Source organism: Podarcis cretensis (assembly GCF_951804945.1).
Source record: "Podarcis cretensis genome assembly, chromosome: 6".
In the NCBI taxonomy this organism is placed as follows: domain Eukaryota; kingdom Metazoa; phylum Chordata; class Lepidosauria; order Squamata; family Lacertidae; genus Podarcis; species Podarcis cretensis.
In genome coordinates this window covers 38,403,487-38,431,092 of record NC_137175.1, presented here as the reverse complement: position 1 = coordinate 38,431,092, position 27,606 = coordinate 38,403,487, and the positions used below count along the sequence as shown (strand labels likewise).

The 27,606-nt window shown below is 47.0% G+C and overlaps 1 protein-coding gene across 1 annotated transcript in view; it reads right to left on the bottom strand.

The window, feature by feature from the left end:
* The window catches only part of INKA2 (inka box actin regulator 2), a 34,634-nt gene extending 9,706 nt beyond the window's left edge, over positions 1–24,928 (bottom strand). Inside the window, exon 1 of the mRNA XM_079979762.1 lies at positions 24,285–24,928. Coding sequence (XP_079835888.1) covers positions 24,285–24,353 — 69 coding nt within the window. The 5' untranslated portion in view covers positions 24,354–24,928. The remainder of the gene's footprint in view (positions 1–24,284) is intronic.
* Between the last annotated feature and the right edge of the window lie 2,678 nt (positions 24,929–27,606).

Here is a 27,606-nt window from a genome sequence, read left to right as displayed (position 1 = left end):
GGATTCCCTCTCGCTTCCTGGATTGTTATAGCTATAGCTTGTAGTTGCATTTAAATCAGTCAATGTTTTCATTAATCTATGATTAATTTGGCTCCAGACCAGAATTGGACCTACAAATTGAGGACTGCCTTTATACAATAGGAATGACCACCCTATTAAAGGTAAAGGGACCCCTGACCATTAGGTTGAGTCGTGACCAACTCTGGGGTTGCGGCGCTCATCTCACTTTATTGGCCGAGGGAGCCGGCGTACAGCTGTCATGTGTCATGACTAAGCCGCTTCTGGCGAACCAGAGCAGCGCACGGAAACGCTGTTTACCTTCCCGCCGGAGCGGTACCTATTTATCTACTTGCACTTTGACGTGCTTTCGAACTGCTAGGTTGGCAGGAGCAGGGACCGAACAACAGGAGCTCACCCCATCGCGGGGATTTGAACCGCCGACCTTCTGATCAGCAAGTCCTAGGCTCTGTGATTTAACCCACAGCGCCACCCGCGTCCCTGACCACCCTATTATGGTTTTAGAATTACATGCATTGAAAATTGTACACATTTTAAAAATAAAAAAGTATGATTCCTGATGCACATTTTTATCAATTGAAAGTGATTTATTGAACTAACTGATGAAGTGCTGCAACTATATGTTTTAGTTAATTTCTAAACCTTTTAAAAGGCAAACATGCACACTTACACTCTTGGGTGCAGATCTGCAGATATCCGGAGGTGTTAAAGTCAGTGATGCTCTCACCCTGCAGCAAGGGTACCTCTTCATTATGTGTGATTAAGCTGATGAGTTGCTTCTGGGTTGCACTAGTGCTAGAAAGTCAGAACTTTCCCCCCCCCCCCACCTAAATTAATCCTACAATTAAGCTAAAAAATTGTGATGCAGCTCTATGCAGTCCCAGTTTTACATTTCCCCTGGCATAGATTCACTGAGAAGTTATATCTTGCATGATTTGTGGAGTGTCAACAGAAAAGCTATTTCTTTAATGTGCGTCTCTCGAGTGACTCAGAGCTAACAACTAGTTTCAAACTGTTTGGGACTAAGTGTGCCTTGGGTAATTCTCTGTAGCTTTGTAACAGACCAAAGGGAATTTAGCCAACGGGTGCTAATCCCATTTCCCTGCATGGTAATCCACCAGAGCTTTTACCTTTTAGTCATATGAGTCAAAGGTAGTTTAAGGTTGGCGCCACATGGATAAGCTACAAGCTGCATTTCCATGACCTAAGGAGGAATGGCGAAGGCAGGGTAGCTGACTCAGCTTTCTTCCTGGCCTTATCCAGACCTTATCTGACTAAGTATGCAAAGCTACTCCCTCTCAACCCTTCACAATGTCTGATACAATTGCCCCTAAGCATACGCTAACAAGCAACAATTATCGACTTGTCTAGGTTTCCTGTTCATGGTTTCCAGTCTGATACTGCATTCCCCTCCCCGTCTCTCTTTCCAGGGTTGCCTCAGAAGAGGAGGAGTATCAGCACAAGGCTATCTGAATTTTATGAATAAAATGTAGCGTGGAGTACTCCTGTTAAGAGTTTCAGGTAGCCATGCCCTTTCCTATATCCTTCATTCCGTTTCCTCTCCCCATCAATTTTTCATTCCATCCAAAGCAGTCAGCATCCCATACAACTGAGCATGCTTAGTTCGTAAGCTGCATTGACACCTTCTCCTAACCTCCCCGCTGGTGTTCCTGAAGGTATTTTGGGTATGGGGTTGTGGGTCTACTTCTACAAACCTGGGTCTGCTGATCAGTTTCTCTTGTGAGCCGATGGTGGCATTTTGGCTACATATTTGGCCACATTTGGCGAATGAATTATCTGCTAGTAGACAGGATGCCAATAAAGGAGAGTCAACTGTGAGAGAGAATGAGGTAACTTTACACGGTTGGTGGTCTAGAACAGAGAGCTGGGGGTGCTGGGAGCCCCAACATCTCCCTAAGGTAGAAGAACACTGATCATACAGTTTATAGAATCAGGTTGTGGGCAATGGCTGAGAATTCTGCCTGAGAGCTTGGACTGAACCTTCCTTGGCCATGCAAATCCCAATAACATACACAACATTCATACAATACATCTGAAAACAGAAATAAAACAATGGCAAACCATATAAAAATGTAAAAGCTGAAATTAAACCAGACACGGTTTTGGGTGCTCTGAATAAGCCCCGCCCCCTCGTGATCTGAGCAAATCTCTATATGGCAAAAACATCCCTAGGGGGTCTCTAGAGATGGTCCAACAAACATTTCCGATGTGCCACTTCATAATCTAACACCACCCAAGCATAAAATAAGCAAGAGACTAGGGCCCTGCGGGACTTGACATCTTTCCACAGGGCCTGCAAGACAGAGCTGTTCCACCAGGCCTTTGGTCAGGGTGCAGCCTGACCCCCCTCCTCTGGCAATCTGCACAGAATTTTGCTTAATGGTTGCCATCAATTTGATTTTAATTAATTTTTATAATGAAATGTTTTTAGAATCGTTGGATTATTTTGATTGTTGTTAGCCGCCCTGAGCCCAGCTTCGGCTGGGGAGGGCGGGATATAAATAAAATTTATTATTATTATTATTATTATTATTATTATTATTATTATTATTACTATTATTATGGCGCATTTATGAACAGTAGCAAACCATTTCTTGCTGAGAGACATAAATCTAAGTGTTTTCAAGAGCAAAGGTCTTTGTGCATGTTATGTGAGGCTGCATCCACAAGGAAAGAAGCCATTGCCTCTCACTGATCCCATTCTGGGCTGTCAACTTGTGAACCCAATTGCTCTTCAGCTGTGAATTCTGCCAGCAGAGGCAGAGACGGTAATGGGAGGTCAATAGGATAATGAACATTACTATAGCTGCATTTACACACTACTGCCTTGGTGGCTAATTGAGTTAACATCTAAATCTTACTGGAACGCCACCCAGACAGCCTCTCCTCAGGAAGTGTATTTTTCGAGCATGTGAAGTGTACATACAAATTGCTACATGGAAGCCAGTGAGTGTCACAGAAGCCAGGAGGAGGCAGCTGGCATACAAATAAAGGAGCTACGCTTTCTCCATCACAAGGAATGTTCTTCTGTTGTACTGCGATGTACAGGGCAGGGGTGGGCAGAACACTGCCAAGCTCTTGGATTTTCAGTCTCACACCTTCCATCACTGTTTATTTTGATGCAAAATTTGAGCTAAATACAACTCTGGGTGAGAAGGACAAATCCTCACTCTCCAATGTTTTGTAGAGGGGGTGATTTTAAACACGCACACATGCACACAGCCTTCTGCAGCTGCATGTTTTCATTACCTCACTCTAATTGTAGATTTGATCTGGCACAAGGGCTCTGATGTGGCACTGCTGGCACCTTGAATGGCTTTACCTAAGGCAAGTGAACAGTCAATTCTGGGTACGACTAATTCTGGGCTATCTACAGCCCATCGCAGAGGGAACAGCTTACTTTACTGTGCTTAGGTCTTGAGATATCCTAAAACAAGGATGAGGAAAGGTTTTCAGACTTGAGGGCCGCATTCCCTTCTCAACAACCTTCTGGGGGCCACATGACATTGGTGGGTGGTGCCAGACATAAAAGTGAACAAAAGCAATGCATGTAAATTTCACTTTTACATACTAAGGCTAGCTTCTACACAAACCTCTCTATCCTTTGTTTAGGGAAGCAAGATGCATTATTGACGTTCAAGGACACATTTCAGCCAGGCCAAAACTTTCAAGGAGGGTTCAAACCAGGGTTAGTAAAGGGTGTGTGGCCTGGGGAGAGATTTGAGGGCCAGACAGCGTGATTTGGAGGGTCACATTGAATCCCTAGGCCTGAAGTTCCCTTCCGTTTCCCTTGCCTTACTTTGTCCCTGAATTTTAAGGGCTGGATTGCCCTAGACAGCCCTGCGCTGTGCAAGGACTTCCAATTGTACCATGGAGTTTCCTCTCCTCCCTCAAAATTCGCTTGGCATGGGGAGGGGGTAGAGAATCACCAGAACAAAACGCAGGGAGGTATTGTTCCATTTCTGAAGCTGCAATACATGCACAGATATAATGTATGGAAGAGAGTGATGTTGACTTCCATCCTGGGATTCTGCCTACCACTTCCACCACCCACACTTGCTCCCATCTAATCTTCCACTAGACCACTCCTTCCTATTTATTAACACCACAACTAGAGACATTGGCATACCCGTCTCTGATTCGGCCTCTGTACTAAACAGACAACGCCTGCTGACCGTGGCATATTCATGACCTTGTCTTTGGCTACAATTTTCAGAAGGGACTCCTAGGCTGTTGATGTCCAGATTGCACCTTATTCCTGCTCTGCAGTGTTGTATCAACAACAGATGGTGGGCCAACAGGTTATAGGCTAACCGACTTCTACAAGTCATAACCAAAAGTATATATAAAAATCATGTACAAGAAATGCATAGTTTAGGATAACGTATAACCATGAAAACTTTAGGTTTTTCAGTGCCTATTTGTGAAGGGGAAATACTTCTTATTTCGGTGTGGTTTGAAGTGGGGTGGAAACAGATTGATGTGGAAATGGCTGCAGAACACTTTGAATGAATACCTGTGGAACTGACTTGGATTAGAAACAGAGTGATCTGTCTATCCCTACACCTGCGACCAAGAATAGCAGTAAGCACAAGATAGAGGCTACCTGTGTCTGAGTGCTTGACCTAGTTAAGAAAGATGATTGTTGCATTTCCATGCCTTTCCTTCACCTGGAAGAGATGTGCCTTCAGTAAAAGGAATACACAGGAGATAGCACTATGTGTGTGGCATATACCAAACCCTTCCCTTGCATGAACAGCCTTTTGTCTCTGAAAGATCATTTTTTATGCAGGCTCCTTGCAAGTAAGTGATACCATCTTTTTCAGAGCCCGTAGATTTATATCAACGCCCAGCTGTGTCTGATGATGCTGGCAGGCTAACAGCACTCCTACCGCGTCAAAATCACGAAAGATTACTATTTGCAAAAGCTGCTCTGGGTTATGCATCCATGGGTGCCTGTGTCTCCCCAGGCCTATGCTGATGTAGGTCTTTGGCACTTCAGTTGAACTGATGAACAGGAAATTGGAAAGATACTGTCTCCAGCTCCCTCCTGGTCATTTGTTTTCTTTATCTGTAAGGCTGAAGAGCAATTTATTCCCTTCAGAGATTTTAAATCCATGGCAAAATTTATGAGCCGGAAATTAGATGAGCAGGATTTTATGTTTGACTATACACAGCTCTGCCATGGTGCTGCTGTCGGGTGAGTTTCAAATGGGACTCTTATATTACGTGAGTGCATGTTATTTTGGCACTAGTGCAATGGGTTAGGGCAGGGATGGAGGGTCTGTGGCTCTTCAGATGTTTATTATGTCCATTTTTATTATTTTTATTTAGAAGAATGTATCCTCCAGTTAATCAAAGAATCCTTAAGTGGTGCACATAAAGCAATCTAAATCAATATAAAAATATAACCAGCAGAATTGAAAGCAGGTGATTGTAGATGTTGTTGGACTCCCGACTCCAATGACCAGCATGGTCAGTGATCAGGCATGGCAGGAAGTGGGGTCAAACATCTTGGGAGGGAGGTGTCCCACGTTGCTCCTTCCTGCCCTTTGCTTCAGAGCCCTCTTTCCCCAGCCTCCACCCCTTTATATGCTCAATTCTTGCAAAAAATAGGCAAAATGGAATCATATTGAAGAACAGCACAGTTATCTCCCCATAACAGATTGCCTGTCATTTTGTGAACCCATCAATAAAGTATATCACTACGTGAAAAAATTACTTTTTTATCTCTCCAATCTAGGTCCTTAATAAACAACATGTTTATTTGGAGATAATCTATTCTGCGGTTTATTTATCTGCTTTTGATATACATTTTAGAGGTATGGCTCCAGATCGCACCATTTGTGATCAAAATAACGCTCCTGCCCCACAACCTCCTAGTTGCTTCCAAAGGCCTTTGGGCTATAAGCATTCTGGATTTTTCCCTTGGGCCATCCTATACATGTCTACTCAGAACTAAGCCCCACAGAGTTCAAAGGGACTGACTCCTAAGTAAGCAAGTACAGTCTTACCTTGGCAACTGAACAGCCTAGTTCTCAAATGTTTTGTTTCCCGAATGATCGAAACCTGGAAGTGACTGTTCCGGTTTTCGAACATTCTTTTGGAAAGCTGAACGTCTGATGGGACTTCAGTGGTTTCTGATTGGCTGCAGGAGCTTCCTGCAGCCAATCAGAAGCTGCGCTTTTGCTTTCGAACATTTTGGAAGTCGAATGGACTTCCGGAACAGATTTTGTTTGACTTTCAAGGTATGACTGTATAGGCTTGCAACCTTAACATGCTTAAAACTATCTTAACAAAAGTAGCTTGGGTAGCTGTTTTTACTCCCCCCCCCCCCCATTCTGCTTTTCAGTATTTTGGTTTTATTTGTTATTATTATTTTAAAATACTTATAGGAAGTGTTTATGATTAATGCTTCCTTGAGGTGACTTACAGAAGAACAGATAAAGAGACGATTCCAAGCAATAATAAAATGGGTGGCAAGGGCAAAACCTCCCATAAATCTCATAGTCGTAAAGCCAGCACTAATAGACAGCAGCGTATGGCTGGGTGGGACAACGGAGCTCACCTGACCTCCAAACAACAGTCACTGTTGCTTATTAGCAAGGGGGAGGGGGCAAGATAGTTGGGAGGTCAGAGCAGTGCAAATGCACCAGTAGGAGTTCCAGACTGACTCTGCCGGTGTGTTTGCATCACCCCTCCCCTCCCAGTAAGCAGCAGCACCCCAGGTGTCAGGAGATCAGGTGAGTGTTGCTACCCCACCATGTTGCCTGCTATTGTTAATAAATACACATCCAACCACACATGATAGGTCTTATTTTATTTTTTTGCAAGACTATCTGTCCGAAGGAACTCACAGGAGCAGGGAGAATTACTGGCGAATATGCCTGTGAAAATTTTTTTTTTTAAAAAAAAAACATGTCATCTACACTCCCTCATTAGTCTATCTCCAAGCAAACATTGAGCCAGATTTTTTTTGAATGCGGCAAACAGTAGCACAGCTATTAATCTGCAGCAGTGTTATTCTGTCTGCACTTCCTCCTGCCCCAGGAAGAATACAGGATCCAGTTGGGAGACTGCAGGATTGCCAATGGAAAGTCACTTTTGGGAACCTGGTGCAGTGGCTAAAATGGACTGGTTGTCCATCCACTGGACTGTTGTCGATCTAGCTGTGCCCTTTCTAATGAATGAAGGTGCCAGCTGAGAGGATCACAAGTTTCAAGCGCTTGTATTTGGGCAATTCAAATTATCTGAATGAAAGCCATCTGGAAAGAAATCTGAGTGCACCAGCGGTTATCAGCTTCCATGGGAAAACCCCCTACCCGGACACGAAAAGGTATTCCATTCATTCAGTTCACATTTATTTTAGGGTAGCTGTGATCATGCAGACGTTTGGCCAGGCTTTGACTGTGAGTTGATGGGAAGCCCAGTTCCAGCATATTTATATTCAGAGTGTATTTATACAAGCAATATTTCACACAGCTCAGCACATGTTGGCAAAACTGTGTATCAACAGATGCTGCCTCTCAGTCACTGATCTGCATAGACGATGACTGCTCATGGGACACTCAAAGATGCTGAACGCAAGGACGTCAGACCGAAAAGTACCAGGCTTTGTTCAGGTAATTATGTTGCTCAAGAACAGCAACAGCAAATGTGGAGTAAGCTTAGGGACACTCACACATGCAGTTTGCTACTCCAGAGCACTGCTCCCCAAAAGCCACTGGTATGAGACCATGTGGGCAAAACACAATGTGTGACCCAGTAGCATAGATGCTCAGGAACAATTCCTCTGGTTGTTGCAACACTTCTGGAGTTACCACATTTGTGGAAAGTGCCTACAGGTTCATATCCGCACACGGCTAGATCATGAGCTATGTTTCTGCATGCTTTCTTATGCATGGGAATTCTTGCATTGGCAGCGAACAGGTACCAAGATGCATGTAAGTTTCATATCATGTTTATACAGTTGGTGGTAAGAACACAGCCCAGCATTTGAGGTACGGAAGGCCTGTTTTCCTCTTAGCATGTCTCACTCAATAGGACAGCTGTTCCTAGCCCTCCGTGTGCATCAGTGGAGCACATATAAGTACGCTTCCCCCCGTTCCACCCCATCCTTTTACTGATGTGTTTAGTGACGTTTTCAGGTCACTTCTGGGTTCGGCACCAAGCACAATCACATATCATTCAGACGTGCGTTAATCAATTGTTGCCTGTACAGAACTCTGTGCTCTAAACCAGCAATTCCTCACAGGGGTGTGAGATGTTGTTGTTATGATGGTGTTTATATTTATTTCATTTTGTTTATGAATCACTTCTTGTGAGGCACCCTCTGAAGTGATTTACAATATAACAACATATATAAAAGTTATATATAGTATATAAAAACAGGTAAAACAATTGCATGTATAAAAGCTTGCACCTGGAATAAGAAGTCTGTTCTACAGGTTGCTTAGAGATCAGAAGTTCTAAACCATCACCAGCATGCTATAGAGCAACGATTTGTGAGTCTCTCTGTGTCTGCTTATACATATGTGCAGGGTTTGGTTTGCACCTCAAAAAGCGTACTTTGGGGAAAAAAGAACCATGTGCCAGTTCTAGTTCGGATGCAGAAATCCTATTTCTTTTTTTGTTTCTTCTTTTTTATGTTTAAATTTGTTCATATATTATTCAGCACCAGATTTAGGGCAGTGTGGGCAGTTCCCCTGCAAAGGCACTGAGTCAAGGGGTGTAAAATTGAGAAGATCCAGAACTGAGAAGATCCATTCTGGGGCACCAAATTTTAGCCTCACGCAGGCCACCAGATTACAACAGATTACTCAAATCCACCCCGTATTATTTCATCTATATCCCATCTTTCTTCCAAGTTCATGAATCTCCTCCTCTGAAACTTATCCTCACAGCAACCATGTCAAGGTACATTAGTCTGTGAGACAATGATGGTCCCAAAATCATCCCTGCGCTTAGTGGTGATTTGAACTCCGATCTCTCAGATCCTAGCCCAAACCAGTTCTCCATACTATGATGAACCCGGCAAGAAAAAGGAAGGAAGAAAACCTTAAGCTGAGGCTGGCACTAAAGTGAGCTTTTTGGCAGAATAAATTTCTCACATTAAGCCCTAACAATGTACGTTGTTGTCAGAGCCACCCTGGGTCCCAGCTCACAAGAGACCAAAGTCCAGTCCAAGTTATATACAAAAAGTTTTATTGAAGATCATTGTCGTCATTACATCCAAAGTCCGTGGCTCCGCATCTGTTACCCTTAGATGTTAGAAGTCCCCTCTGAATCCGTCCCTCCCCTGCACCAATTTAAGAGGCTTGTGCTGCTCCACCTTTTCCTCTCCTTCCTTTTCCGCAGGGTCTTCCTGCCCCCCTGTGTTCCCTCTTTCCGGGACTCCCCAGAGGCTGAGTCTTCTCCTGCCTGCTGCCCCCTCCTTCGTGCTTTAGCACCAGGCTCCTCCCCAGAGCTCTCCCCACTTCCGCGCGCCTCCACATTTGAACTTGGCGCGCGTACGTTGCTCCTGACCTTCCTTTCAACAGCCACACTGCTCCCGGTACTGCTTTCCGCCTCTTCCGGCAGGACGTCTTGCCCTGATCTCCTTCCCCCCTCTGCTCCTTGTTCTGTTCCTCCCGACACACTGGTAACTCCACCCTCTTCACTCCGTTCCGGTGGAGAAGCCGGTCTCGATCTCCAACTCCCACTGGCGGTTCCCCCTACGTTCCCCTGCTCCTGACTGCTTCCCCCTTGGGCTCCCCTTGGCTTGACCAGGGGGGCTCCCTTTTGGGAATCCTCCGATTCACTGGACGGACTCATGGACCATCTCGGGTCATTGTCGTCCTCTTCCTCGTCAGGCTGGAATCCTTCTCCCTCACTCTCGGTCTCCTCCCTCCTCTGCGCCTCTCTCCCTGAACCCCTGACATCCATCCCCCCCTCGAAGCCCCCCCTTCCCCCCTCCTCCCCATCGGGTGCGGGTTGTGGGAACTGCAGCTCCTCGGAGGTAGATGCAGGATACAGTTCGGCTACGTCCATGACCTCTGCTGGCAGCTCGGTGTACGTGTGTTCGAATTCGGGTTCTTCACCCAAAATGTTCGCAGTTCCCTCTTCCATTGCTACTTCGTCTGGTGCTGCCGACCAAGGCCCCTTCAGCCATTTCTTGCGCCAGGCTTCCTCTGGTTGCTCATCCCACCAATAAGAGGGCTCTGTGTCCACCCCCGAACACGATCCCCTGGGCGAGTTTGAGTTCGGCGTTCTTTCCTCGGCTGAAGAAAAGCCGTGGAAAGTGCTGCCTGAACATGTGGGGGTAAAGAGCCAGTCATCGAAGTACTCGGCTGGCATGGGTCTATGTGGGAAAAGGGCATGGAACTCGTCCTTTAAAAGAGGTTCGTCTAAAGCGTAGTCCGGCACCCACCCACTGGCACTGACTGGTGCACCCTCTCTGACTAGAAAGTATTCTATTCCCTCTTCCCCCCATCTCGAGTCCAGGATCTCTGTGACCTCGTTGAGTGGTTCGACCCTAGGCGATCCCTCCCTCCTAGGTGACTCTGTGCGTGGCTGCGGTACTGTTTCAGACTCCTGAAACCTGTGCGGGGCCTTGTAGGGAGTGAGCACCGACCTATGAAAAACCGGGTGGACTCTGGAACCTTCGGGGAGGGCCAGTCGAAAAGCCACGGGGTTGATCTTAGCCTCCACCTGGTATGGTCCTAGCTGCCTGTGCCCTAGCTTCTTCTTGGCCAACGACTTGGTTGGCATCGCCTGGGCCGCTAACCACACCCAGTCCCCCACCTGGATGTCCTCTCCCACTCTTCTGCCTTTGTCTGCCTGCACCTTATATGCTTGTTTGGCTAGCTCCAAATGTCTCCGCAGCTCCTCGTGCACCTCTTGTAGTTCTGCAGCGAACTGGTCGGCCTCTTGCGGCTCCCCCTCTCTTGGTGCTACGAACCCCGGGAAGGTCCTGGGATGACGTCCATTGTTCGCGAAGAACGGCGTCACCCCCGTCGACGCATGCTTCGTGTTGTTGTAGGCAAACTCCGCCATCGGTAGGTAGTCCACCCAAGCTGTGGGTCGCTGATTTGCATAACATCTCAGGTACTGCTGCATGATCGCGTTGACCCTCTCGGCCTGGCCGTTGGTTTGTGGATGTCTTGCCGACGCTAGGTTGATCTTGACGCGCAGGATACCTAGGAGCTTCTGCCAAAAATTGGAAATAAACTGGCGCCCCCTGTCGGACAGGATGGCCCGCGGCAGCCCATGCGCCCGGAACACGTGGTCGATGAAGAGCTTGGCGGTCTGTTCCGCCGTCGCCACCTTCGCGCAGGGAATGAAGTGCGCCATCTTGGTGAACAAGTCCACCACCACCAGTACCGCCGTCTTGCCTCTGGAACTGGGCAGGTCAGTGACGAAGTCCAGCGCCACCCTCTCCCACGGTTGCTGTGGTGTTTCCAGTGGTTCCAGCAAGCCCGCCGGCTTCTGGTGTACTGGCTTGGACCTCTGACAAGTGTCACATCTGGCGACGTACTCCGCTACTTCTCCTCGCATCTGGGGCCACCAAAAGTCCCTGGCCACCAGTTCTATTGTCTTCTCCCTGCCGAAATGGCCCGCACTGGGAGCGTCGTGCAACTGCTGCAGAACCTTTGCTCGGAGCTCGTCGCTCGGCACGTAGAGGGCACCCTTGTGAGTTAACAGTCCGTCGCGTAACTGGAACTCATCGTCTCTCAGCGAACCCCTACGCAGCTCCTCTATTTTGGATTGTGCAAACTGATCTACCTGCAACGCGCGTCGCACTGCGTCCAGGTCGACAGCGATGGCAGCGCACGCCCACGCCTGCGGTGCAAAAATGTGCCTGGCTGCTATTGGCGCCGCTTCCTCAAGATATTGCGGTTTCCTGGAGAGCGCATCGGCTATAACGTTGGAGTCCCCTGGGACGTACTCTATCCTGAAGTCGAAATCCGCGAAGAACTCTGCCCAGCGCATGTGTCTTTGGCTCTGGAGTTTCGCCGTGCGCCAATACTCTAAATTCTTGTGATCCGTGCGGACCTGCACTGTGTGCTTGGCTCCAATGAGGAAATGTCGCCACGCTTTGAACGCTGCGTGAATGGCTAACAGCTCCCTGTCCCATATGGTGTAGTTTTGCTCCGCTTTGCTGAGCTTTCTGGAGTAAAAGGCACCGGGTCTCCAGTTTCCATGTGGATCTTCTTGCAGGAGTACGGCTCCAACCGCTCTGTCTGACGCGTCGGTCTCTACTCGTATGGGCTTGCCTGGATTCACGTGCAGCAGCTGCTCCTCGGAGGCGAAAAGGCTTTTAAGCTTCTGAAAAGAGCGCTCCGCCTGTTCCGTCCACACGAACCTCTTTTTCTTGGAACTGAGAGTGTCCGTGATCGCTGCCGTCTCCTTTGCAAAACCTCTGATGAATTTGCGGTAGAAGTTGGCGAAGCCGATGAATCTTTGGACTTCCTTCCGATTGCGAGGGCTCTTCCAGTCCAACACCGCGCGGACCTTGGCGCTGTCCATGGCCAGCCCCTTGTCGGACAGCTTGTAGCCTAGGAAATCCACGTCCGTCACATCAAACTGGCACTTCTCTAACTTGGCGTAGAGCTTGTTCTCCCGTAGTCTCTGCAGGACTTCCTTTACGTCCTTCTCATGGGCCTCCTCCGTTTCCGAAAAGATCAGGATGTCGTCGAGGAAACACACGCATTTCTTGTAGAGAAGTCCCGCTAGCACGTGATGCATAAATGCTTGAAAGACGTGAGATCCATTTTGGAGACCAAATGGCATCACTCTGTATTCGTACGTGCCCAGAGGCGTGAACATGGCCGTCTTCCACTCATCGCCCTCCCGGATGCGTATGAGGTTATACGCTCCACGCAGATCCAATTTGGTGAAGATCTTCCCCTTCCTTACGGTTGCCAGGAGATCATCTATCTTGGGCATGGGGAAGGCCTTGGGTTTGGTCTTACTGTTTATGAATCGATAGTCCACAATGAGTCTTTTTTGGGGCGTGTCCTTCTTCTTTACAAAGAAAACAGGACTGCCCCCCACCGCTTTCGATTCTCGGATGAATCCGCGCTTCAAATTGTGCTCTATGAACTCCCTGAGTTCTTGCATCTCGTCCTCAGACATGGAATACAGCTTTGCAGTCGGCAACTGCGCCCCTGGCACCAGGTCGATGGCACAATCATAAGGCCTGTGGGGCGGCAACTGGTCAGCTTCCTTCTCGCAGAAAACCTCCAGGAACCCCTCGTACTTGCGGGGTACTGCCTGCACCATGCCAAGTTGCAACTGCTGCTCAGCTCCCTCCCCCTGGCTGGACTGGATGCAATGTTGAGCACAGTACGATGAGCAAAAGGTGATCTGCCGTTGGTACCACGCTACAGCAGGACTGTGTCTCTCCAGCCAACTCATGCCTAATACTATAGGCGTGTCTGAAAGGCGGGTGACATTGAAGCTGATGACTTCTCGATGATTTCCAATCCTCATCACCATGGGAGGCGTCTGTTGCACAACTTGTCCTCCTAGCAATTTCCTGCCATCCACCGTGACTACGTTCAGAGGTGTTGTCGCTGGCAGAAGCGCTATGCGATGCTGCTTGACAAAGTGCGTCCCCACAAAATCTGCGTTGCTCCCAGAATCAATCGTGATGGGGACTTCCAGGGTGGTTCCATTCGGCAACTGAAGTGTTGCAGTGAGCTGCACCGCTGGCTTGGGTGGTAAAGGGTCTGTGCGTTGCAAAAGCGCTGGGGACTGCTCTACAGATTCGCCTGGCTGAGCCCCAGCAGCTCTGCTTCCAGCCAGGCACTGTCGTTTCCCTGAGGTTGCTCTGCTTGCATCATTTCTGCTGCAACAGTTGCTAAAGCTGCAGTGTGTTTCTGCAGCCTCTGGGGACACTCTTTCGCCATGTGCTGTGCACTGTCGCAAATGTAACACTTCCTGGTCCCTCTAGGAGGCTGTGCCTTTACTGCACCGGAAGCTGGGGCTCTGGCTGTTGCTTGAGCCTTAGCACCACCAAGTTCCATGGGCTCCTCCCCCTGCCTTCCCAGTGGCGAAGGATGTGACTGACTGAACTCCCTGGGGATGAAAGAAGACGTCCTCGCTGGTGGACGCACCTGACGTTCTTCCTCAGTGTGCCAAGGACGTCCCTCGTGCCTTATCCCAATCGCCAAAGCCCTCTGCACAAGCTCCTCCAGGGTCTGGGGTCTGTCTCCCCTGGCAAGTTCATCCTTAATGGGACCGCTGAGCCCCTCCCAGAACAAATCCCTCACAGGTGCACCATCCTTCTCCCAGCTTAGCGCAGTCAGTAAAGCAAAAAATCTGGAATGGTACTGACGCACAGTGGCTTTGCCTTGCCGCAATCCAAAAATTTCCCTGCGTGCAAGATCCACATCTACAGTTGACTGGAAGCAGGCATCCATTGCTTTAATGAATTCATCTGCATCGCGGCGGGCAGGGCCATCTTCACGCCACAAATTGCGCAACCAGTCTCTGGCCGGCCCATGCAAGTGAGAAACAATAAACCCCACTTTCTCCTCCTCATCTTTAAAGTCATGACGAAGCAAGTGCAATGCATACAAAACGTCTGCTCTGAAACTGGGGTAGTGCTTCAGGTTCCCATCGAAGTGGGTGACTAGTCTGCCCCCCCTCCGTCCAAGTCCAATCCCTTCTGATCTGGACCCTGGGAACCCTTCCCTGCTTGCACGTTCCCACCTGGTTTGCAGGTCCTGGCAGCGCTTCTCCATTTCGTCATGCTTCTTCTGAGACGCAAGGACTGCAGCAGTGAGTTCGGAAACTGTAGTTCGCAGAGCTGTCAACTGCTCCTCCGCACTCATGGCTGTCACCGTTCGTGAGCTTTGCAAAAAAAAATCTTTGCGTTCTTTGGAGGGGACTTACTGTCAGAGCCACCCTGGGTCCCAGCTCACAAGAGACCAAAGTCCAGTCCAAGTTATATACAAAAAGTTTTATTGAAGATCATTGTCGTCATTACATCCAAAGTCCGTGGCTCCGCATCTGTTACCCTTAGATGTTAGAAGTCCCCTCTGAATCCGTCCCTCCCCTGCACCAATTTAAGAGGCTTGTGCTGCTCCACCTTTTCCTCTCCTTCCTTTTCCGCAGGGTCTTCCTGCCCCCCTGTGTTCCCTCTTTCCGGGACTCCCCAGAGGCTGAGTCTTCTCCTGCCTGCTGCCCCCTCCTTCGTGCTTTAGCACCAGGCTCCTCCCCAGAGCTCTCCCCACTTCCGCGCGCCTCCACATTTGAACTTGGCGCGCGTACGTTGCTCCTGACCTTCCTTTCAACAGCCACACTGCTCCCGGTACTGCTTTCCGCCTCTTCCGGCAGGACGTCTTGCCCTGATCTCCTTCCCCCCTCTGCTCCTTGTTCTGTTCCTCCCGACACACTGGTAACTCCACCCTCTTCACTCCGTTCCGGTGGAGAAGCCGGTCTCGATCTCCAACTCCCACTGGCGGTTCCCCCTACGTTCCCCTGCTCCTGACTGCTTCCCCCTTGGGCTCCCCTTGGCTTGACCAGGGGGGCTCCCTTTTGGGAATCCTCCGATTCACTGGACGGACTCATGGACCATCTCGGGTCATTGTCGTCCTCTTCCTCGTCAGGCTGGAATCCTTCTCCCTCACTCTCGGTCTCCTCCCTCCTCTGCGCCTCTCTCCCTGAACCCCTGACAGTTGTCATGATTACCAGCATCTATAAAGCAATAGGTTGAAACAGTCATCAAACAAAGCCAAACTAAGTTCCTATCCTGCCGGCTGTCATTATCTTTCCCCTCCCTTACATTACCAACCATTAACAAGATTTGCTTCCTTAAGTGGGCCAGCCTTACAAGACCTCGCTGCAATCTGACATTTATTCTGCTCCTCTTGACACAGAAAACAAGTGCTTGTTGTGTCTGCATACTGCAGATCAGCATTTTATTCAATGCAAACTGGGAGCGTAAAAATGAACTCCTACTTAAACTGTGAAGAATCCCATGTTTATTGTCCCTTTCTGGGGATATAAAAAAGGCTACTTTTGGTTCTGCTGCATTAATAACTCAAGTCATGACCTGGCTGGTAATGAACTAAGTGGTGGAAAAAGTCAGGGTCAACAGATTCAGTTCCCAGCTCCAATGCGTCCAGATGGTTCTAGCTATCTGTTAAATTGCTTGCCTTTTGTAAAAATGAAATTTCATCTGTTTTAATTCAAGAGAGTATTGATTTGAAATATTTCACATCAGGAGAATGTAGGATGGCTTCTGTTAGCGTAGTTCTCTTGTCCCGGCAAATTTACTTTATTGCTCAGCTAGATGGTATATGAGATCATAAAGATGTGAGCCCAAATCAATGCAGCACCTAAATCAAAGATCAAATCTAAAACCATTTACACATGTGCTAAGGCTGGAGAATACACCCGCAAGCCTTCATTAGGATGCTCAAATTATAGCACATGGCTGGGTCAGACTTCCAGAGCTCTGGCATCACTGGAGAGCAAGAATTTGTCAAGTTTATGCCGTAAGTATATTCAAATAGCACCCTCCCAGCTTACATGCATTCTCCTTATGTGTGACTGCCTATTCATGAAGCACTGGGGAATAAATAAATAAACAGATTCTTACCAAGAAATAGAATAATTGAATTGTAGAGTTGGAAGAGATCGCAAGTGTCAACTAGTCCAACCCCCTGCAATTTAGGGATCTCAGCAAAAGCATCCATGACAGATGGCCATCCAACCTCTGCAGGAGATGAAGAGTCCTTGTGACTCATGAGAAGACCCTCCCCAGAGCCCAAAGAAGACGTCAGCAAGGGCAGAGGAAGCCCTGAAGATGCCAGAGGCACAGCGAGGCTTTGTTTAGGCTGCTCAGCCTCCCCGCCTAGCAGCTAACATGTGGGGTAGCTCAGCTGCTGCCACTTTCCCATGCATCCTCCATCTGGCCCCAGAGCTTCAACTGCAGATATTTTGGTCTGGATTGGGAAGAAAGCGGGAGAGCTGGAAAAATAGGCATTTAGCGGCTTTTGGAGGGTGCTCCCCACTGTACGTGATTTCACTTATGTAGCCCGGAACGTAACCCCCATGTAAGTGGGGAGATGCCTTTATATAGAAGGGGGGGAAACTGCTTTGGAGCTGGAGCCTGCAAAATCATATGCTGATTAACCCTGATGCTCAGGGATTGATCTTGCACTTTTGAAAATCAATCCAGTTCTCGAAAAAATTACTTCCAAGTCAATGTGCTTTTGATTCTGTGGTAAGAGTGTCATTCAGTTTCCATTAAAGCTATGGCAAAACTCCCACGGAATGTAATGATTCTGGCTTGCACTCTATGCAAGGCTGCCAATTTTTTCCCTTTTCTTTCCTGGCAGTACTGGGTACAATTTTAGCATTGCGTAACAGGTAAAAAGTCAGTTAGGGACACTTTTTTAATCACTGCATCTCCGTGCTTCTTGTCTAGCCCTACCTGTCTAGCCTTATAATATTGGTAATCCCATTCTCCAGGCTACATCTGCCACACTTGAGTACTTCTGTGCACCTGTGCTTAAGGGACGCATGAGGATATGACTCCAACCTGCGCCCTCTGAACCATGCCAGGCTCCCACGGCTCATGCTCTTGCACTTTGGGGCCAAGGCCTCAGGGTTGGGTGTGGTGCTGCCAGACAGTTATATTGCAGAAGATTTTATCTTTTCAAACGGGCAAACATTTTTCTCCCGTCAATCACAGGGAAATTGAACATAAGCACAGACAGAACCTGAGCAAGTATCCACAAGCCGCTTCAGAATCTTATTTAAATCCTGATAAAATCCATGGGAAACCGCCAGAATTAATTGTGGAGAGCATGGTCTGTTTCATTTTCAAAAAAAGAAAGAAAGATGCTATTTACTTCCCTTGAGTTGTTGAATAATCTAACTATACTTTGAAAACATGCTCCATATGTTTATTAATATACTGCATGCGGCAGGGGGTTATTGTTTCGTTCTAACTATTTATTTGTGCTTTTATCTTGTATTTTTATCTTGTGAACTACCCTGAGATCTTCGGACGAAGGGCAGTACAGTCGTACCTTGGAAGTAGAATGGAATCCATTCCAGTAGTCTGTTTGACTTCCAAAACTTTCGGAAACCAAATCGTGGCTTCTGATTGGCTGCAGGAAACTCCTGCAGCCAATCAGAAGCCACAGAAGCCCCGTTGGACATTCAGGTTCCAAATGAACTTTCGCAAACTGGAACAATCACTTCCGGGTTTGCGGCATTCAGGAGCCAATACGTCCAAGTTCCAGGGTGTTCGACAACCAAGGTACAACTGTATATAAATATTACTATCCCCAACAATTCCAGGTAGAGATGGGCAAGACCTGCCTGAAACCATGAAGAGCAGCTGACAGTCAGTGTTGACAATACTAGGCCAGATGGACCAATGATCTAACCTGATATCGGGCATCCTCCCATGTTCCATATAAATGTGTTTAAGGGAAGTGTTGCAGCTGTGGGCTAGAGCACAGGCTTCACATGCCAAAGTTCTGGAGTTCAATCCCTGGAGGACTGGGGACTGCCCCTTGCCTGAACCACAGCAGAGCTGCTGAATCTCAGTGTTGACAACACAGAACTAGATGGACCAATGGTCTGACTCTGTAAATGGCAGCTTCCTTTGTTCTGAGATGTATTGTGCTGTGTACTTCTAGGAGGCCATTCTGGGAAAAACACTCAGGTTTCTCTTCAAATCATATAAACTAACAGATCATGAATAAAACTCTGAGAATATCAACTTTCTGTTTAGAAAGGTGATCTGACGTCATGACCACAGGAGAAATTTTGGAAGTGGGGACAACAGCATAATGTCGTCTAGCAAATCAAAAGACGTGTTATATAGAAATGCATCTTCTTTCTAGAGATGTAATCTCAGCCTGGCCAATACAAAGCAACTGGGAGTCTCATTGGGTACAGCTGAGCCCCTCCCACCTTTCTCTTCTCCCATGATGTGGAATACAGAGCCTTTGTCCATCCGACTCCCTTGAAGTCAGCAGTGCCTGTTGTCTACTTGCATGGCTTGCTCATATGAAGGAGTACACTGTACTCAACAGAGGAGCTATTCACAGGTTATCCAAGGTAGATTTACTAAAATTAACTGATTTAGAGTACAGATAGAGTACAAATGGGGTGAATCTGTCACTTTAGTTTTTTCTCATCCCCTCAGTTTTCCATTCCCAAATTGAGTTCTTCACATTTCCCCAACAGTTTGCAAAAAATAAAATTAAATCAATGACTAATAAATAACAACCTCATGAAAATCCACCAGCACTTTAGTGTGAATTTCTCCCACGAGACACGTATTTGTATGCAATTTTGCCTAATATAAACATTTTTGCAAAGCAATTTTCCATAAAATAATGCGTTCTTGTATATCATTTTCACTTATATATGTATTCTTATGGATGCTTTAAACTAGTGTATGTGTTTTTTGTACACATCCCTTGGCTGGAGAACTGCATTGCAAAATTCAGAGACGTGTGAATTCTAAAGGAAGGCTGTGCTTCAGTTCTCATAATGTGTCAGAAAGTGCAAACTAGGTAGGTTCACCTTTAAATGCAAACTCAATCAAATTTCTTCCCCATTCCTACTCTAGAGTGAGCAGCAACCTGAAACTCATTGATGTACCAATTAATTCCCATGCCAATTGTTCTTTACAATAGTAACATCTATGTCATCCTTCCCGATCCTGATGTTTGGGACAACTCCCTCCAACTACAGCTGTGCCTGCAAGATACTTGCAAGAGTACTCAAGTTCAAGTGTATCTATATGATTCTCATGAGATTGCTCCCAGGGCACAGATCTGGGAAAAAGAGCACCCCTCCTTGAAATTCAAATTTCAGAAGCCCCTTCAACAAGTTGTAAGATCTTTTTTTACTTTATTTTAAATAAAGTGTAAAATTCATTTCACTGAAGCAGGCGCTTAGTGATTAGGCATAATGATGCACATCTTTTATGGTCCGCAAGCATTAAATTTAGATGATTAAAGTGCTTTGACTGTTTGTGTGTGTTTGTTTTGCATTATTTATACTTTGGATGGTTGTTATGCACCATGTGCCAAATAACAGACAGAACTTTGAAAATCTAAGTGAATAAAATATAAGCAGTTCTGAAACCGCTTGGAATTAATACTTTTGGTAGTGGAGCAGGGAATCTATATTTCAGGGTCTGCTTACAAAGGCACAATCCTAAAGTGAAGAGTTTCAAGACCCAGGAGGTCTGGGGCAGTGGTGCCTGAGGGCCTGTAGGGTTCAGCAGAAGCCCCACTATGCTGATGGAAGGCAAGATATAGCACAAAAACATGCCGGCAGAACACAATGGGTTCTCAGGATGAGGAGCCGGACCTAAAGGACTGTTTGGTCCATGCAGGGGCCGTACTATTGGTCCATGCTGCCCTCCTTCTGATTGGCTAGGGTGTGCCTACATGTAGGTTACCATTTGCCACCTTTTCTAATGTGGGATTGTACCGTGGATTCAAACCTGGGTCCCCCTGCATATATAGAATGAATTGTTCTATCTGGCTAAGTTTCCTGCTGCAACCCGTATAAACGGGTCTTAAGGCAGTGGGGCAGATTCCTGTCCAATGTTGTGGCTAAGTGGTCGGGAAACTGCTCTATAGAGCTTCAAGTCCTGGGAGCCCTTTCTCTTTTGACCCTGACATATTTCTTGCCAGGCATGCGAGAGGAGAGTCAGGCTGTATTTCTCCCCTTCCCCCTGGTGAGGCTTAGTCTCCAATCTCCTGCTTCCTAACCCCTTGCCCTTTGCAGGGAGACCACAGAGGCCACTTTCGTTGCATATTCCTGCCCATCTTCTGGACTGCTTGTCCCATGGGTGGCTCTGGACCCCATCCAAGAAGAGGACTCTGCAACCTGCTTGTATGTATCCTGCCCCAAGGAGATGTGTAAGTGCTGTGTTGTGGGCCCTCTCCCCTTTAGGTGGATTGTGTGCAAGGTGATTCAAACCCACGCATGGCGGGACGCCCGAGGGACTGGCAGCAGGACCATTGCTGGCTGGGGTAGATAGAACAGGGGGGCAAGTTGTGCATGTGATGATTTCTGGGGCATGCCCATGAGTTCATTGGCTGCCTCACAGACACCATCCTTGGCACATTCCCTGATTGGTGGGCTGCATTCTCAGGAACACTGTGGGCATGTCTGTCATTTTACACCATATTTGTATTTTCTGCCTGCAGTTTTCTCCTCCCTGAGCAAGTTGAGCACACACTGGATGCAGCAGCCTTCTGCTGGCAGTGCATCTTCAGTGCTTGTGTGAGTGCAGTTGTACCTTGGAAGTCGAACAGCTTAGTTCCCAAACATTTTGGCTCCCAAACCTCGCAAACCCGGAAGTTGACTGTTCTGGTTTGTGAACTATTTTTGGAAGCTGAATGACTGATGGGGCTTCTGCCGCTTCCGATTGGCTGCAGGAGCTTTCTGCAGCCAATCGGAAGCCGCGCTTTGGTTTTTGAACATTTTGGAAGTTGAACAGACTTCTGGAACGGATTCCGTTCAACTTCCAAGGTACGGCTGTACAGGATTGTAATTCTATATATTCCTACTTGGGGCTTCCATTTGGGTAAATATGCCTAGGACTGGGCTGTAAATGGGACTCTGGCACTTTTGCACACCTCCACTAAAGCATCAATCCCATGCGCATGACACTTGAGCAACATTCTGGCACTTAAAAAAGTCTGCTTTTATGGTTCCAGTTAGAATTAAATCCCTGGCAGATCATGGTCTTAAGACACTGGAGCGCATTATGAATTCCAGTTTGGGCTGGCCCCACTTGGATTTTATTCACTAGTGTTGGTGGTAGTCATCTTTTGGATGTAAAGAAAGCTTTTGTATCCCCAAGCTCTTCATACCATTTTGACTCTTCCATGACCTTTCCCTCTCCCTCCCTCTCTCTCTCTCTCTCTCTCAGAACTGCAGTTGCTATTATTTATTCACATGTGACATGAACTTTCTTCTTCTTCTTTTCATAGCCCTGCTGAACAATTCCAGCGCTTTATTTAAAGACATCCCGATGCTTCATTACTAATCCATTAGAACAAAAAACTAGGGCATCAGATAGATGCATCTGCTGGTGGGCAAGCCCAAACATGTCATGGAAAGAAACACTTGTGCCTGAGCCGTGGGGTGGAGGAAGGGCAGAATGTCAGTGCGAGGTGCTCAGTATCACACTCGTCAATCTCTGCCCAAAGGGCCGTTTACATCTAAGAGAGAGGTAACAACTCTGATCTCTTCTCCTTTTTGGAAGCAGTGCAGTCTAGTAATTAAGGTATTATATGTGGATCTGGGAGATAGGAACTTAAGCCACAACTCCGCCCCACTTTATCACTAGGTGACAACATTTGTTTAGTCTGTAGATGGTAATATGCTGACGGGGATGCACATGCTACCTTACAGGGTAGCTGCGAAAGTAGCTAAGAAAAGTGGGTTGTAAAACAATACACAGATTAGAAGAGTTGCAGAAATAACATTCTTCTTGCATTTCTAAAGAAAATGTGCAGGATTTTGCAAAGCAGCTTGGCTACGTCCTTAAGGGGAAAAGTCTGGGTAGAAAAAAATTCTAGCTGACTGGCCTGCCTCCAGCACCATAAATTAGATTAAGTGTCTGTGGATGGAACAGGCAGTGACAAGACAGGGAAGGAACTGGAATTGATTGGGTGGGAGTCAGAATGTGCTGCAAGGTATAGTGGTGGATCTCCGCTGCCAAGGTAGAAAGGAGGGAGACATGACAAAGCTCTTTGCATTTCATCACTTGAGCATCATCACCTTTACATTGAATTTTACCAGGATTCCAGTTTTCTTTTATCTGAATGCACAACTAGAGTCATTCAATACGGGTCAATGCAAATCTTTCAGAGTCAGTAGTGGAGGGATTCGGCTATAAAATGGAAACATGGTCTAGCTGCACAGTTGGGGAGACTCAGGTTCGAATTGTATGAACTTTGCTGTGGGTCCTCAGTTTTCCGTCTGTAAAATGGGAATAACAATAATGGCAACAGCTATCTGGTGTAGCTGGTGTAATGGGTAATGGACCTCAGATATTTCCAGAATTTCAGGCTCACATTCTATAGATGGAAATTTGATGTGAGGCTCAGCATTTCCTTTTAGGACGCTGAACAAGTGGCGTTCGGCATCTTCCAGAACTGGATGTCGCTACTTTGCATGAAAATTAAAACGCTCCAGCAGGGCTATTAGCAAAACTGTACAATACCAAACAAAAAACAGAAGCTTAGGAGAGAAAGCCAATGGGAAATGATTGTCTTGTGGTATGCGTCTGCCTCTGAAGATTGGTAGGCACCCCTATAATTAAAAGAAGTGGCAGGCAACCAGAATGCCTGGAGAGATGATACAGCCACATCTGTGCTCTGGAAAAAGAAATGTTTCAGAGCTGGGCTACCAGAGGAGAAAAATTGATGAGTTACATTGGGAAGGAGCCCAAGGGTAAACCTGCCTGACAGGTCCAGGTTAGGAAGGAGAAAATGCATGGAGGCACACAGTTAGGTCTTGGGAGAACGCAGTTTTGATGTGGGTGTGTGCAGCTTTCTATCCAGTTAGATGCTCACACTAACAGTGCAGGAACGTGGGGAAGGAAGACAGTAACAGGTTGTGATGCGATGCCAGTTTATAATCCCTTTCAGGGCTCATGATAAAGGGCTCGGTGTCTGAACTGATTACAAAGTTCACCGCTCCCTGTCACAGTTAAACAAACAGAAGGAAGAGCAAAGGAGTGCGGGGTGAGGGGGGTGGCTGTCGGTGCCAGCGCTCCCAGCCAGAAAAGAGAAGAGGTTCCTTCTTTCGTGCTGAGCGTAAGGCACCAACACACATTGAGAGAAGGGTTAAACACCTATTACTGTCAATGGGATTTAGCCACCGTGTCAGCGGCAAAAGCTAAACTGTGCAAACAGATTTGGAAACCACTTTCCGTGATGGAGTCGTGGGGGGTGGGAGAGGACTGTGGAGTCTTCCTCTTTATCCCATCTCATCCAAGGGGCTTGGAAGGAAACAAAAAATCCCCCGTGGCGAAATTGGAGGCCACACAGCTGCAAAGGAAGGACACGGCGAAATCTCTAAACAAAGCCCGGGAAATAAGCGCTGTGCAGGAAGGAGAGCGGGAGAGGCAACATTCATTGACTGACACCCCCTAGCAGGGAAGCTGCAAACGGAGCAGGAGACAGATCCCAAATGCAGACTCTATTTCCTCCTACCCAGTCCCCCAGTCCCTTCTTTTCCCGGGCATTTCTTACCAACTCCTGCTTCAGACGGCGTAGGTAATGATCCATGTTTTTCTTTTCCATCCTAACATCCAAGTCCATCGGGTAGCTCTGGAGTAATTCAGCTGCTGCAGGGATTCCGGCTCTTCCACCATCCAAGTCCGGCCAGGCAATCTTGAGAGGTGTTTTCCTCGCCAGCGCCAACTAATCCAGCGGCCCCTTTAAATGCCCATTGGTCACTCTGGATAAGAATATCGCTCTCTCCAAAAGTAGAAGGTTGGAAGTTTGCCTTCTCTTATTCACTTCACCAAGGAAAACCAGAAGCCCGATCTCCCCTTAGGAAAGAGATAAAAAGTTGAAATGGCACATGCACGCCGCGCGCGCTGAATCTCAGGCTTGCAGCGCGCGGAAAGCCTGCAAACACGGGCTGCAAACAGGCGTGCGCCCCGCGCGCAGTTGCCTCTTGCAGAAGCTGGCAAGAGAATGTTGTCGGTGCGCGATCAGCGGAGCAGCAGCAGCAAACTGGAGAGCCCGAGAGAGGCAGGAGAGATCTCGACGCGCGGAGCGCGCGGGTCGAGCTTTGCTGGTGATTGGCAGCTCGGAGCCGCTTCAGCAGCAGGCGGCAGAGGCGAGGCTTTAGGAGAGAGCCGGCTCCCAAGTTTGCGAGGGTGTCTTCTATCTGCACACCGGTAGGGAGGTCCCGCCCGAGGGGGTGGGCCTGGCTTCTCAAGTCAGCGCAACCACAGACCCTCTGGGCTGCCTGCTTGGCTCCAGTGCGTTCCAGCTCTGCATGTCGGAACATAAGAGTAGCCTGCTGGATCAGGCCAAGCAATGGGCCATCTAGTTCAGCATCCTGTTCTCTTGTTCTCTCACCTAGTAGATGTTAGCCTTGCCCTCCATGAATTTGTCTAAAGCTCTTTTGAAGCCATCCAAATTGGTTGGTGGCCATGCCTGCCTCCTGTTCCATTGTTTCTTTGTGCGCTGTCTGGCGAGAACCTTCTTTGTTGGAGAATCACAAATTCTAGTTTTATGAGAAAGGGAGAAAAACTTTTCTCTATTCACTTTATCTAACGTTGAGCATCATTTTATAAACTTCTATCATGTCACCTCTTTGTCGCCTTTTCTCTAAACTAAAAAGCCTCGAACGCCGCAACCTTTCTTCATGGGGAAATTTATTGTTTATTTGATTATTTTCAGTATTTATGTGCTACTTTTCAGGCAGACCTCACAAAGCAGTTTACATAAGATTATTGCAACAGTAAGCACCACTTAAAAAAAAAAAAGTTACCATAAAACAGATAAGACAACTTGTTTGTTTAGAAAAAGCCCCTAGTGCTGATTCTCCTCTCCCCTCAGGACAAGGCAGTTATTCAGACACACCAGTGGTGGCAGTTGCAGAGAGGGAGAGGCTGCAATGGGAGGTGGATGGTGACAGCCCCTCAAGCTTCTTTCTTCTCTCCATGATCATTTGGGTGGCCCTTTTATGAACCTTTTCCAACTCTATGGTATCCTATTTGAGGTGAGATGACCAGAACCGTACACAGTATTCCTAATGTGGTTGCACCATAGATTTGTGTGTCTGTGGTGCCTCTTCCTGTTAAAAAGCTATTTAACGTTAGGTAGTTAAACTCGGGACGCAGGTGGCGCTGTGGGTTAAAGCCTCAGCGCCTAGGGCTTGCCGATCGAAAGGTTGGCGGTTCGAATCCCTGCGGCGGGGTGCGCTCCCGCTGCTCGGTCCCAGCGCCTGCCAACCTAGCAGTTCGAAAGCACCTCCGGGTGCAAGTAGATAAATAGGGACCGCTTACCAGCGGGAAGGTAAACGGCGTTTCCGTGTGCGGCTCTGGCTCGCCAGAGCAGCGATGTCACGCTGGTCACGTGACCCGGAAGTGTCTCCGGACAGCGCTGGCCCCTGGCCTCTTAAGTGAGATGGGCGCACAACCCCAGAGTCTGTCAAGACTGGCCCGTACGGGCAGGGATACCTTTACCTTTACCTTTAGTTAAACTTAGAACTATTAACAAACCAACGAAGGGGGGAACCCATTTTTTAATAATAATAATAATAATAATAATAATAATAATAGTACATCATGCAGTACATTATACTTTCAGATTTGACAGAGGTCATAGAATAATGTCTGTACAGTGGTACCTCAGAGGTTGAATGGAATCCATTCTGGAAGTCCTTTAACTTCCAAAATGTTTGAAAACCAAGATAATAATAATAATAATAATAATAATAATAATAATAATAATTTATTTGTACCCCGCCCATCTGGCTGGGTTTCCCCAGCCACTCTGGGCGGCTTCCATAGAAACCAAAAAACATTAAAATATCACACATTAAAAGCTTCCCTGAACTGGGCTGCCTTAAGATGTCTTCTGAATGTCAGGTAGTTGTTTATCGCTTTGACATCTGATGGGAGGGCGTTCCACAGGGCGGGCGCCACTACCGAGAAGGCCCTCTGCCTGGTTCCCTGTAGCTTTGCTTCTCGCAATGAGGGAACCGCCAGAAGGCCCTCAGCGCTGGACCTCAGCATCCGGGCAGAACGATGGGGGTGGAGACGCTCCTTCAGGTATACTGGGCCGAGGACGTTTAGGGCTTTAAAGGTCAACACCAGCACTTTGAATTGTGCTCGGAAACGTACTCGGAGCCAATGTAAGTCTTTCTTTTTTTTTAAAAAAAATTCTTTTTATTAATTTTCACATTAGATCACCAAAAAGAAAAACAAATCAACGGTTACAACAGTTGTAAAAAACCCCAACACACACAAAAAAGAAAACTAAATAAATATCAATACATAACGTATAAACAATGTCGATTTCCATTACGCTTCTTTGTCTTCTCATTTATATCTTTATATCTTTAAGTATTTTAATCATTCTTCTACACACCTATTGACTTCCATCCCTCCCGGTTTCAGGCTTCTTAGTATGAATAGTTTGTTTCTCCTGCAGTTGATAGTTATAATGATTTGCACATCGTAAGATCTATATCAGTCCTGCTATAGTTTTTAGGTTCTTGTAATTCCCTTCAATATAAATCATAAATTTATTCCAGTCATTAATAAACTTTGTATTCTTTTGGTTTCTAATTTTTTGTGTCATTTTTGCAAGTTCTACAAATTCGAATAACTTTGTTTGCCAATCACTAATTGGTGGGATACTTTGGCTTTTCCAATTTTGGGCAATTAATAATCTAGCGGCAGCTGTAGCATACTGGAATAATGTCTTATCTTCTTTTTTAATTTCGTCCCCAATTATTCCCAGAAGAAAAGCCTCTGGTCTTTTGGGAAATGTATATTTAAATATTTTTTTTAACTCATTGTAAATATATTCCCAGTATTTCTTCATTTCG